Source organism: Nycticebus coucang, chromosome 11 (genome assembly GCF_027406575.1).
Source record: "Nycticebus coucang isolate mNycCou1 chromosome 11, mNycCou1.pri, whole genome shotgun sequence".
Classification (NCBI taxonomy): domain Eukaryota; kingdom Metazoa; phylum Chordata; class Mammalia; order Primates; family Lorisidae; genus Nycticebus; species Nycticebus coucang.
In genome coordinates this window covers 5,191,421-5,204,849 of record NC_069790.1, presented here as the reverse complement: position 1 = coordinate 5,204,849, position 13,429 = coordinate 5,191,421, and the positions used below count along the sequence as shown (strand labels likewise).

General features: G+C 44.0%; 1 protein-coding gene across 2 annotated transcripts in view; it reads right to left on the bottom strand.

Annotated features, from left to right (window-relative positions):
- DDC (dopa decarboxylase) overlaps positions 1 to 13,429 on the bottom strand; it is a 92,760-nt gene that overhangs the window by 16,435 nt on the left and 62,896 nt on the right. For both annotated transcript variants that reach the window (XM_053608769.1, XM_053608770.1), the window contains exons 8-9: positions 12,116 to 12,210; positions 8,750 to 8,817 (exon numbers count right to left, since the gene is read on the bottom strand). In XM_053608769.1, coding sequence (XP_053464744.1) covers positions 8,750 to 8,817; positions 12,116 to 12,210 — 163 coding nt within the window. The remainder of the gene's footprint in view (positions 1 to 8,749; positions 8,818 to 12,115; positions 12,211 to 13,429) is intronic.

Genomic DNA, 13,429 nt, shown 5'->3' with positions numbered 1-13,429 from the left:
ATTCTCACTTTGACCCAGGGAAGAAAATCTATCACACCTAACACTGTGCATGTGTGAGTGCGTGTGTGCGTGTGTGTGAGCGCTGTTACATCCAAGCAGATGGGCTCAGGATTTCCTTTGGGGGCCTCCACGTAGAGGCAGGCTCTTAAAGAAGGGACAGGAGAGAAAAAGAGTGTGACTGTCCATAGCCGCCAGTAGAATTCTGCCATAAAAATCATACTTCCCCTCCCCACCAACTCTCAGCCAGGACCTTCCAGCTGTTTTTATTGATTGATTGATTGATTGCAGTTTTTGGCTGGGGCTGGGTTCAAACCCACCACCAACAACCAGTATATGGGGCCAGCGCCCTACTCCTGGAGCCACAGGTGCAGCCCTGTTTTTATTTTTTTAATTTAAAAAAATATCATACCCCATGAAAGCCATACAAAAAGGAATAAAGAATAATATCTCCACCTATGCTTGAGAAACAAAACTTAAATCCTAAATAAAAGTTAAATCTTCCTGTGTGTCTGCCCATCACCTGTCCCTCCCTGTCCCTGTTCTATAGAGGAGGCTGAATTTTGGTAAACCCTTCCTGCATAGTTCCACAAAATGTTCTGCTTGTTTTGGGTTTTGTTTTGTTTTGTTTTGTTTTGTGACAGGGTCTTTTTCTGTTGCCTGAGCTAAAGCACAGTGGCATCATTACAGCTCACTGTCATCTCAAACTCTTGAATTCAAGGTATCCTTCTGCCTCAGCCTCCCAAATAGCTGGGAGTACAGGTGTCTGCCACAATGCCTGGCTAATTTTTCTATTTTTAGTAGCAACAGGGTCTTGTTCTTGGGTCCTGAACTCCAAGAGGTCCTCCTGCCTCACCCCCCAGAGTGCTAGGCTTACAGGTGTGATCCCAGCCTATTTTCCAACTTTCTAAATGTACTATAACATAAACTTAAGACATTTAAACAGAAATGGCATCATTCTCTGTGTATTTTTCTACAACTTGCTTTTCCTCCCAAAAATAGCCTTGTGAGTTTCACACCCATTCACACATGTAATTCGTGTGCTTGTTTTTACCCCTTTGCTGGATTTTATTGCAGAGTATCCCGATCCCTCCTCCTCCTCCCCTGTCCCTGTTATTGTTGGACACACCGCACTGCTCTGAGCGCTCCCGTGGGGGTCAGCCAGCACCTCCAGCCGCAGCGTGTGCAGGCACACATCTGCTTATGGAATTGGACAGGGTGAGGTATCTTAAGGTTGGAGACAGGTGTCTACGACCTTCCTGGCCAGAGAGCACCAAATGCGTCCCAGGGACAGTGGTGTGGCATTCGAGCTTCTCCAGCGCCACGTGCTGGCCACCACTGGCATGGCAGAGACTTTGCTAGCAACAGTGTGTAGGGTTTCATCGTGACTTCACGCTGCATTTCTGAGACTAATGAGACTGCAACTTCAAACTCACTAAGGGCGATATCTGTTTCCTCTTTGGCAAGGAAATTTCCGTTCATTTTCCTATTAGATTGCTTATTGTTGTCATTCTGGACTGTTACAATTCTGTAAACATGTGGAACACGAATTTCACTGTGTGGTCTGTCTTCTGGCTCTTTCCTTAGCTCCCCTCTCCTGTCTTCTCTCCTGTCAATGCGACATCGACTCAATCATTGACATTTGATGAGGCAAGTTCCCTGCTATATATTTTTTCACAAGTCTCTTGGTTATTAGTGGCCCATATAAATATTACGCCAGCCAGGACATTTGCTAGAATTGCACTAAAATCTGATATTGAATCTTCCTCTCCATGTACGTCATCTAGCTAGGATGTCTTTAATGACTTACAAAATATTATAGAATTCTCTTCGTATAAATCTGAACAGGTTTTGATATATTTATTCATAGAAACCATGTATCTTTACTTACTACTATAAAGAGTAATTCTCTTTTAAAAATTGCATGTGCTATTTATTGTAGATGTAAAAAAAAAAGCAACCTTAAAAAATGCTACCGTATCAGACATCTAGCTCTGTTCTGTTATTAATAACACTGTGAAGATCCTCTTTTTATTGCAGACAGTGGCATCATCTGAGAACAATGGGAGCTTCATATCTTCCATTATATCTTTTACTAATCTTTTCTTACTACACAAGTTAGAAGAGTACAACGTTGCACAGATATGGTGATTATAGAAATCTTTATTTTATCCTGATTTTAAAGGGAGTGCTTCTAATGTTGAACCATTGACAAAGGCTTACTACAGCTTTTTAGTAGATAGTCTTTTATTAGGTTAAGAAAGTTCTCTTCTGTTGTTGTTTTACTAAGACTTGTCCTAAACAGGTGTTAAATTTTATCTAAGGCTTTTTCATATGGCAATGACTTTTTTCTCCTTCACTGTTAACATGGCAAATGACATTTTAAAATCTTCTAATATTAAACCATCCTAGCATATCTGGACTAAACACAATTCGGTATGTCATACTATGTTTTTTTAAAAAATCATCAGATTTTATTTGCTAACATTCAACTTCAATTTTTACTTTTAAGTTGGTAAGGTTGTTGTATAGTTTTTCTTTTTCAGCTTCTCATCTGGTTTTGGAGTCAAAGTTGGACTCGCTTCATGAAATAAGAGAGGGAGTGCGTCCTCTTTTCTGTCCTCTGTGAATTCGCTTGTGACTGGACTGATAAATCCCTGCAGTTTGGTAGAATATTTACTGTATAAGAATTTGGATATTTCTGTTATAAGAAGATTTAACTATTGGCACATCATGTCAGCAACAAGATTTTTGAGGCTTTCTCTTTATTCCTGAGGTAGTTTGAGTAGCAGGCTGTATTGTAGGTATTGTTTGCGTATATTTATGGGCAATTTTTAGCATTCATGGTGCCCTCTTACTGCTTTCAGAGGTCTCTGAAGTATCTGTAGATACTTTTTATTTCCTACTACTGATTCCCTGTACCTTCGCCTCTCTAGTTTTGGCCTATCTTTCCAGAGACACATAGTTAATTAGGCAGGTGAAGCACCAACATCTGGCTTTGCTGGCTCACTCCACTGTGTCTTTGTCTATTTCATTACATCAGTTAATCTTTATGATTTTCCTCCTTTTAGTTTTCAGAGGTTTATTCTGCTGCTGTTTTCCAGCTTGGTATGCATGTTTAGCTTATAGGTTTCTGGGTTTCTGCTTTTCTATTTAAGTCTGTTCTCTAAGGGCTGCTTTAGCTGTGCCTCACTAGCTTTATTTTTATTTTTATTTAGTTTTTAATATTTCCTATTTCCCATTATACTTTATTCATCGACCCATATTTCCACGAGGTCTGTAGTGGTTTCCTCTTCAATAATTAGGTATTGGCTTTGTCTTTTTGTGACATTTGATGGATACTGTAAAGAGGAAGAATTTTACTTAAATAAATAGATGTATCCATGTACACGCATACGTCTGCACACAGATCAACGTCCTTTCTTTCCCCTCACACTTTGTGAGCCTCTCGGTGAAGACACCCTCTCTTTGAAACCATTCTTGGGAATGAGGGGAAGGGACCCACGTGATGAGTGAAAGGCCGGCTTCTCACATTTTCACTTATAAACATCTTGTCTACGTAGGACTTACTGAATGAGGACGCAAGTTACCTCCTAGTGAAAAAAAGAGCTAAAAGGATTCATGATACTAAAGAACTCCCAGACTAAAGTGCAAAGAAACTAAAAAGATATGTAGAAAGTTGTCCACTAACTGTTGTAAACAAGTTCTATAGTCAAGTCTTATCATTACTAGAGCACTTAAGACTCTTGCAAAAAACAGAATTTAAAAAATTTTTCTAATGTAAGAGATGTGTACAAATGCTATAAAACAATTTGTGACAATATTTAATTTTGGAGGGAAACAAGCTTTTTAAAAATAATGTAGATAATGCATGCCTTTAGTGTATATGGAATTTGCAGCTTTCTCTGGAGATCTGATACTAAAGAGATATAAAGCTCGGATCAGAAGGGTTCACATTGACATGTAAGATTCAAAATACCCAACTGAGCCATAGAAAGCTTATGAACAAAATAATAAATTCGTTGTGAAACATTTTATACTGTGCTTGTAATGATCGCCGGTTTTAGAAACTTCAATTTTCTTGTCCATTTCAACATTTAAAGAATACAACCGAAGTGTTTATGTTAAATTTTGAATCAACCATTGGTAAAATTTAAACAAAAGAGAGACACTTCTCATTTTAAGAAATACCTAAAAGCCAGTGAGAGCAATAAAAAAAATTCACTTAATGGGATTACACCTGCGGTGCATCTTACAAGGGTATATGTGAATCTTAGTAAATGTGAAATGTAAAGTTCTTAGCAAAATAACTAAGAAAATGCCAGGAAGGCTATGTTAACTAGTGTGATGAAAATGTGTCAAACAGTCTATGAACCAAATGTATGGTGCCCCATGATCATACTAATGTACACAGCTATGATTTAATAAAAAAATTAATAAATAAATAAATAAAAATTCACTTATGTGTTGTTTGTTGTATTAGTGAAAATTTAAAAGATAGCCATAAAAAAAGTTCATCACTTGATTTGTTTGCTTGGTTTAAACTCTTTGTCGTGTTGTTGTTTCTTATCTATTTTCATTTTTAGAAACAGGGTCTCCCTCTGTTGTCCAGGCTGTGTGCAGTGGCACCATCTATAACCTTGAACTCCCAGGTTCAAGCAATCTTCCTGTTGTGAGTACTCCTGCTGAGTAGCTGGGAATACAGGCACACACCATCATACCCACTTAATTTTTTTTATTTTTTGTAATGATAGGTCTTGCTATGTTGCCCAGGGTAGCCTTAAACTCTTGGCCTCAAGAGATCCTCCCCACTTCAGCCTTCTAAAGGGCTGAGATTTTAGGTGTGGCCACCATGCTCAGTCCTGCTTGGCTAAACTCTTAGGACAGCAGAGGGATGCCCGCCCTTTTCTGAATTTTGGTTCCTGCAAGCATCCTTATGATTTGTGTTCTATTGATTAGAACAATACTGAAATAATTTCTTAGACTGTTAAGACATTTATTTCTATTCCATGATATTCAGGACTGCACAAAAAAAGGCCTCTGGACAGATCCTCAGTCTCCCTTCTCCCCATTCCCAGAGGTACTGTGTCTCCTGAGACCCTCTGCAAACAGGCAGAGGCACCATCTGCAAAACAGCTTGCTTAGTGGACTCATCTCCCCCGGGGGCAGAGGAACAGAAGAAGGGAGTTCTGTGATCTGACTATTCACCTTCTGCCTTTAAGCTGCACATCCTGGGCTCAAATTCAGGACTATTTTCAGTATTGAAGAGAGAAAATTGAGTCAATAACAGCTTGAACAAAAGCAGAAATGGAATTGGAGGATGATTTTGGATCACCAGAGGTCCTCTAACTTTTTAAACAGGGGGCCAATTCACTGTCCCTCAGACCATTGGAGGGCTGGACTATAGTTTAAAAAAATAAAAGACTATGAACAAATTCCTATGCACACTGCACATATCTTATTTTGAAGCAAAACAACAAAACGGGAACAAATACAATCACACTTCCTCATGTGGCCCACAGGCCGTAGTTTAAAGACCCCCGATACGCCAAAAAACAGCCCTCCTTCTCCAATTTCTTCTGTATCCATGAGGATGAGCCACATGCTCTGCAGACTTTTGCTTGTAAAAACGTGCCACTTCCTGTGCACATACTCCTGGTTTGCATACGGAGAGAAACAGGATTGCATCTTACTCTTTTTACTCAGCGCTGGAAGTTAAAACTTCACACCGACTGCCATTACGCGCGGCATCTGTGGCCCTGGCTTTGACATGGTTGCTGTGCGGCCTGTCACAAGCAGTGGGACACCTTTGACTGTAGTTCCCCAACCTACAAAACAGGGATCCCACCCCCTGCCCAGGAAAGCTGCCGACAGGGGTAGACGGGCACTATTGAGGCCTAACCGTGCTCCTAACACATTCATGTGTCAAGTCACAGTCCCCAGGACATTAGAATGTGGCTGCATTTGAAGACAGGGCCTTTAAAGAGGTAATTTAATTAAACTAAAGTCATATGGTGGGGACCCTATCCAATCTGACAAGTATCCTAGTAAGAAGAGGAAACTTGGATGCAAAGAGACACCAGGGAAGGAGCACATGAACACACAGGGGAGGAAGACAGCTGTCTACAAGCCAAGCAGAGAGGCCCCAGAAGAAACCAGCCCAGCTGACTCCTTGATCTGGAACTTCTGGACTCCAGGATTGTGAGAGAAAAAAAAAAAAAAAAAAAAACTCTGTCATTTATGCCACCGCAGGCCAGCACGAGCAGGCTGCCTCCAGCAGTAAAGAACAGCACTTTCTATGTTGAAACAGGAATTTTTCAAAATCAAATTCCATTAGTCAGTATTCATGCTGTTTGGATGGTGTCATGGAGCAAAACCTTGGGCTTGAGAGAGACCTGCTTTTTCCCAGGCACACAATATCTCATCAATGTCCCTGACCATTGTCCTGTCCAAAATCCACTAGGTCAGGAGAGAAAGAGCACATTCTGTGTCATAACTTTAAAACGTATTTATTTAATCTTTCAAACCGACAGGGACATAGTGGACTCTTCCAGCATTGAAACCACCACACCCCATGCCGCACTGCCCACCAGGAAATGAACTAACCCCTTGCCCTTCTCGTGGCCAACTTCCGACACCACAGACTGCTTGTGTGTCTCAGGGCACGGTAATCACTCTGTGCTTTCTCCCTGCTCCGAAGGGCAGGGCCTCACCCCCTGTTTCCTGTCTCTCTACCTGGGCCACTTCCACTTTGTCAAACTTCCCTTCATAGGCTGGTGCCTGAACTGAGCGTGGAAGGCCAGGTCGGATCTGTCTGAGACAGAAGCAAACACAGCCTTCTGTCTGTGGCCGCGGAGGGCCATGTCAGCTCCAGTGACAGGCACGTCCCAGCCCACAGAGGCTGCAGACCTTCCTCACCATGTCACCGACAGAGCATGACATGTTTTCTCTCAGCCCTAACACACACACTGGTTGTCTGGACCTGCGGGCAGGATGCTGCATTTACAATGCTCCTTATCACATGTCAATCTTAGGGGCAAAGTCTGGTGCTCCAAAATATTTCTTATCCTTGATAGCTTCAGTTTCCTCATCTGTGATTGGAGCATGGCAAAGTCTGTGCCCTCACCAGACTGCAATGGGGTCCAGAGCACAACAGTGGGGTAAGGGGCCTGTCCCCCTTGGCACTCAGGACACAGCTACTGCTGATAATGTTGTTTCACTCAGGCAACAATGACACCTCCTGGCAGGGGACAGCTCCTCCTCCAACCAGCCCCACCCAACAGCGCCCTAGCTTGCCACAACCCTGGCCTAGCTCAGGAGTTTGGGGGCTCACATGTGAGCCCCTGCAAAACCAAAGCATTCAGGTAGAGGATCCAGTGGCCCACTGAGCCCCTCCTGATGCTCTGCCCAGGCTCTCTGCACCCCACCTTCTTTAGAGTTTTCCCAAACGACCAAATTCCTGGGCACAAGGAAATAACATTTCAATCAAAACTAAATCTTGAAAAAAGGGCCTTTTGACACACTGTTATCAGCTGTTCTGTGTTCCACTTTAGATAAAATAGTAACACAACTTTCAGAATACAAAAGAATACTCACATTCATCACAGCTATAGCTTTTATAAATCTTTGCTAGTATTTCAGACAAAAATAAGCCTCAAGTGCCCACATACTAATTGGTTTTAAAATTGTATATTAGAGGTTTGGAGAAAAGACTGACAAAAAAAAATTCAACAAAAGTAAAAAGTAAAAAACTGGAAATGTGGTTTACCTTTAAATAAACTAGTAAAAGGGCAAACTGTACATCTTACAAAATTCAGGCAAAGCTCTGGGTTATAAGATTGATTAATCATCTTCATATTCTAAACTGTTTAGCAGGACTAATTTTTGGTGTCCCTGTAATAATCCTCATCATTATTATTTCTTTAAGCATCATATATGTGCTATAATATCATCTACCTTAATTTTTTCAGTTGTTTTTCTTGCTCTAAATATTACCAAGATATTATGACACTGTTACTAAGAATTTCCAGGAAAATTCCTAGGAAACAGGATTATATTTATTTTTCCTTACAAATGATTTTTAGCAGTTAGACTCGGATTGCTTAAACCTAGTATTAAAGACTGATTAAGAACCCGAAAATAAAATCACAGAAGCAACCAAACTAGAAGTATGTACTGAGATTTCCTTGCATTTCTTTTCTGTTAAGGCTAGATAAATCAACCTTCAGATCGTTTCTTTTAACTTTTTCTTATGCCAGTATGTTGCAATCACATGTTCCAGATCAAAGTTTCCAGCCAGGGTAAGATTTAACAAGAATCCCAACAGTGGGGTGGCGCCTGTGCCTCAGTGGGCAAGGCGCCAGCCCCATCTACCAAGGGTAGTGGGTTTGAACACAACCCCGGCCAAACTGCAACTAAAAAATAGCCGGGCGTTGTGGCAGGCACCTGTAGTCCCAGCTACTCAAGAGGCTGAGGCAAGAGAATCGCCTGAGCCCTGGAATTGGAGGTGACTATGAGTAGTGTGATGCTACGGCACTCTACTGAGGGCGATAAAGTGAGACTCTGTCTCTACCAAAAAAAAAAAAGAATACCAACAGTGTCCTGAAACAGAAGGAGTGAGCTAGGTGACTTGATGTGCCCCTCTGGCTCCCTGGCACCTTCTCCCCACTGGCTTCCTTCCTGATAGGCCGTCACCTCGGAGGAGCAGGGGGGATGGGCCCCTCACTGGTGTCCAATGAACGGGGAAACTTACCACATGGCAGAACAGTCAAAATTCACCAAAAGCCATTTGTGAGGACTAAAGTTGAAGGAATCTGCAAACTGTCAAGGAACAAGAATCACAACAAGAAAACATGGGAGTTACACATGTTTAGTGATAACCCAAGACCTCATACCTAGTGATTAAAAGTTGGTATCCACATAAAAAGCCCTTTCACATTTCTGTAGTCTAAAGTGATGCACCATGTATCCATATTGTATTTCAAACTACTGGCATACATCTTTGGAATGATCAGAATGTCAGTTCCCAAGCAGCATACCCAGAAATGGTACTGACTTGGCCTGTGAAATATTTTTATACCTGTAGTTCCTTCAGTTTCATCAACGAGCAGAGTTACGAGCGTGGATGTGTCATCGTAAGCAAGGCAAAAGTGAAGGTTTTAGGACTGATGTACCGTAATTAGGGATCAACCCAGTTTTCATTTAATTTCTTGGTTCTTTGCCCAGCTCTCCCATAATATACCAGCAACGTCCCCATCTACCTAGTTATTTGCTTCTTTATTTTTAGAGCTAATGTCCAAGTTCATTGTATTCCTGACAGCCACAGGTTCCCTGGATGGAAGATTCTGGGGGCCACCTGTGGACACCTGGCACCAGCTACAGCTATCAGGTGTTATTGATCTGATTTCTCATCTGAACCAGAACTGGGTCCACCTGAAGGATCAGGGCTCTGACCACATGGCTAAATCCATAAAGGAAGCAGAAATAAAGGCAGTTTTACCATTGCTTCTGCTGCTGGCAAACCCTCCAGCTTTCCAGAGGCTTTCGGACACCTCTTGTCTATTGGGTTGGGTCTGTGTCCTCCCGCAGACATTTGGTCAGCGGATGGCAACCTGCCTCACCAACCCTCTGGAACTGCAGATTCATTTCCTCCCAGGTTTCAATAAAAGTGATTTTGAGTAAGAGACAGGAAATTACAGCAAGTTTCATTTGTTGATAAAAGGAGACAAAAGGTTAAAGAGGAGCTGTGTTTGCTGGGAATTTTATTAGTTCCCTCCTGCGGGGCTGATCTGTTTAAACTTCTTTCATTACCCAGCAGTGATATTTTTCTCCCGCTGACAGAGAGAAGGCGCTTATCTCCCCAGGGCGGGGAGGGCGGCCACAGGATGTTGCAGCCCCTTATCTGCCCAGCGAGCAGCACCAGCTCTCAGCCAGGCAGGGAAGGAGAGGCGGCAGCAGCAGTAACGGGAGGGTGGGGGTTGGGGGGGATTGAAATTGTCGGCATGAAATACTGTCTGCTGCCGATAGGATCTAGCCCCAGTGCCTGTCACCGTGGTGGTCTGACAATTAGGCGCCCTTGGATGAAAGGTGAAACCACAAGGTGTCCCTTTGTGGGGGGAAAAACGTAGTGATGGGAAAAGATCAAGAACCCCTGAACTTGATACCAAGAGTTTGAAAAAGGGCCCAGTGCAGCTGAGCCTGGGGAGAGACGTACACATCCCAGGGGAATGCAAGCCCATTGTCCCCCGGGAACTGTGTGCACACAGGCACCACCAGGGGCCATATGATTCCCATAGTCAAAGGCATTTCCAGGTCTAGAGATTTACTCTGCGTTTCCGAGCACCAAGAACCCGCTAAACCAGCAATCAGCAGTGAATCCCTGCTGGAATCCCGGCTTCCCACCTGGACACCCCTGCTCCGAAGCTTATCAAGGCCTCTGGGAGCTCCATGGGCCGTGGGGACCCATCCGAGTCCTAGCACACCTCAAGTACTCCATATAGTCGATAGTAATTATGGAAGCACTGAATGCAATGGAGATATAAACCAGATTACTTTATTCATTTGTAACCAGGGGATTGTTCTTTTCAAAGATAGGACCCTTTGTATGCTATACCTCTGACACCCACTTTCTAGCATCGCAGCATTATGAGAATTCAAAGCAGGAATTAGAAAATTGATTGGCAAGACTGACATGTGAGTGGAGAAAGGTTTTGAGCAGAAGTTTCTCCTAGCACAGCGAAAAATAATAAAAGTATCTAATGCATGCTCAGTACTTACTGTGTGCCAGACACTGATTTTTTTTTTTTTTTTTTTTTTTTTGAGACAGAGTCTCACTTTGTCGCCCTGGGTAAAAGAGTGCTGTGGCATCACAGCTCGCAGCTACCTCAAATTCTTAGGCTTAAGCAATTCTCTTGCCTTAGCTTCCCAAGTAGCTGGGACTACAGGCACCCACCACAATGCCTGGCTATTTTTCGGTTGTAGTTGTCATTGTTGTTTGGCAGGCCTGGGCTGGATTCGAACCTACAGCTCCGATTGTATGTGGCTGGCGCCCTTGCCACTGAGCTACAGGCACCAAGCCGCAGACACTGTTTTTAAGCCCTTTAAATATGATTGACTCATCTACTCCTCACCACAGTCCCACAAAGGAGGTATCACAGTGAAATCTATTTTATGAGGCATAGGGAGGGTATCTAACTTGCCAAAGGGTGCACAGCTGGTCCTAAGGGTAAATTTGGGATTTGCGCCAAGGAGTTTTAAGGCCATAGACCAGCCCTTCTTCCTGCCCCACATATGGGCGAGGTCCCTTGAAACCCTGTCCCTAAGCAGAAAGCATTTCTTCCTCGGCCAGTGCCTCAGCTCCTACAGTCAAGCATCTCCTTCTGCCAGACACACTGCCAGAGACCGCCTCTCAGGACCTGTCATGGCATTTGTGTCTGAGTTCCTGGGGAGGAGAGACTTCCTGCCCTGTGAGCCTCCACCAACAATGAAATCCTGCTTGGGTCTGAAATAACACATCCCTGGTCATCTGTGAAGCTATTTCTTTATGTTAAGTCTGAACCCTCTTGCATCTTGGAGCTCTTTGGAGAAGCAGAGTATTGGTCGATAATTTTGATTGCTATTCCACTTGGCATTACACGCCACATGTTATAATTTCAAGAAGAGTACAGAGGGGCATTTAAACTTATTGGTGGCTGCTCATTCAATACCAGTTAAAGGCCGTATCACCTTTAAGTGTCTGGGCCCAACATGACTGCCATGTTGTTGAACTGGGTTGTGGAGAATTGCAAGTTGGTATTTTAAATTAACCACTGAGCTGAAATGTTCTTATTTTCCCACACTTTCGTAAGCTAAAATCTATCCTGTCATGACAGCTCTGCCCAGGATTTGTGCAGACTGAAAAATAGCTGTAAACATCAGGGGTAGTTGGAGAAGACAGCTTCTGATGACTGGGGACGGTTCTTGGCCCTTGCCCTGAGGAAATATGATTGCCAGTAATCACTGGAATTAGTTAAAAAATAATTTTCTGAAACAAACCTCCGTAGCAAGAAACTGAAGTCATTGATAAGAGGGTGCTTAAAAAAAGAAAATGTTCTTATTAAAGAGCGAAGAGCACACCTACCTCCACTCCATTCAGAAGATGCCGGAACTCGGGACAGATGAAGGCACTGCCTGCGTAGGCCGCGTCAATGTGCAGCCACATGTCCTCCTTGTTGCCTGTGGTCCAGAAGCAACCTGTGAGTTCCCAGACGGAAGCCCTCGCCGCGTGCAGTCTGACGGCTGACTTAACCCTGTCTGCGTGCGGCTCTTGCTCATAGCGTGTCACTAGTACATTTTGAGTACAAGGGCCCCTCACATCTCCGGGCAATGAGCCGAGGGCAGGAGTGGCCGGGATCCATTACACTGGTTTTCAAGTCTGGTCCTCACTGCTCAGCTTGGCTGTAAGGCACCAGTGTCCCAGAAGCCGGACTCGCCAACCCACATTGTATTCCAGTTACACTGCTGTTTTCTGCTCCCCCACACCGTGTCACCCACCTGGAATTTCCTGCCTGACACCCCTTGCTGACAAGTAAGGGGATGTTGCTTGGACACAGGCCACCTTGACCTCTCTGCCCCACTCCATCCCCACAGGGAAAGTACATCATCCATTTTATTCTCCACTCCCTTTGTGAACAGGGTTTCTGTTTTCAGCTGTGTCTTGGAGGGAGGGACCGCTTGCAGGCAGGGACCGCTCTTTGCTTGGAGGTGGGAGAACCCTCTATGTTCTAAACCACCTCAGTGCAGACCCTTCTGGACTCAGCTCCTGCCTGCAGCACTCACCAGCCACATGACCATGCCTACCTTGTCTCTAAGCCTTGTCATCCTCAGAGGCAAATGGAGACCAACATAGTACCCAAACCCTGAGGGATCAGCCAGGCAATGTTCACCATGTGCCTGTCAGCACACTGAGCAGAGTCAGGGAGCAATAAATGTGACTTCCAAGGCCGTTCTGTCCCTCAGCCCTGTACCAGAATGGTTATGAATGCCGCCCCTCCCAGGGAGGGTGCTGGAGGGTGTCAGTCAACACCTGCATTTGTGCAGTCCCTGTACCCATCACTGCTTTAGATCCCTGTGCTGTGGAGTATGGTGACCCTTGGGGACTCCCTGATAAGGGCACAAATCCCAATCACAAGGACGCCACCCTCTCGAATACTGACCACCTCTCAAAGGCCTCACCTCCCATTACCTTGGCTTAGGATTTCAGCTTGTGGATCTGGGGGACATGAACATTCAGACCATAGCAAGCTTGAAATGTTTTGCTATCTCATGCAGGAATCTGAAGTTCCTGTTGCCCTTGGGGTGTATCTGAGTTATAGCAGTGAGGGCCGTGTGGTCACCACCATGCGGCTCCTCAGGGAGAAATCCCACATTACCCTCTGCCCTTTCTGTGCGTGCC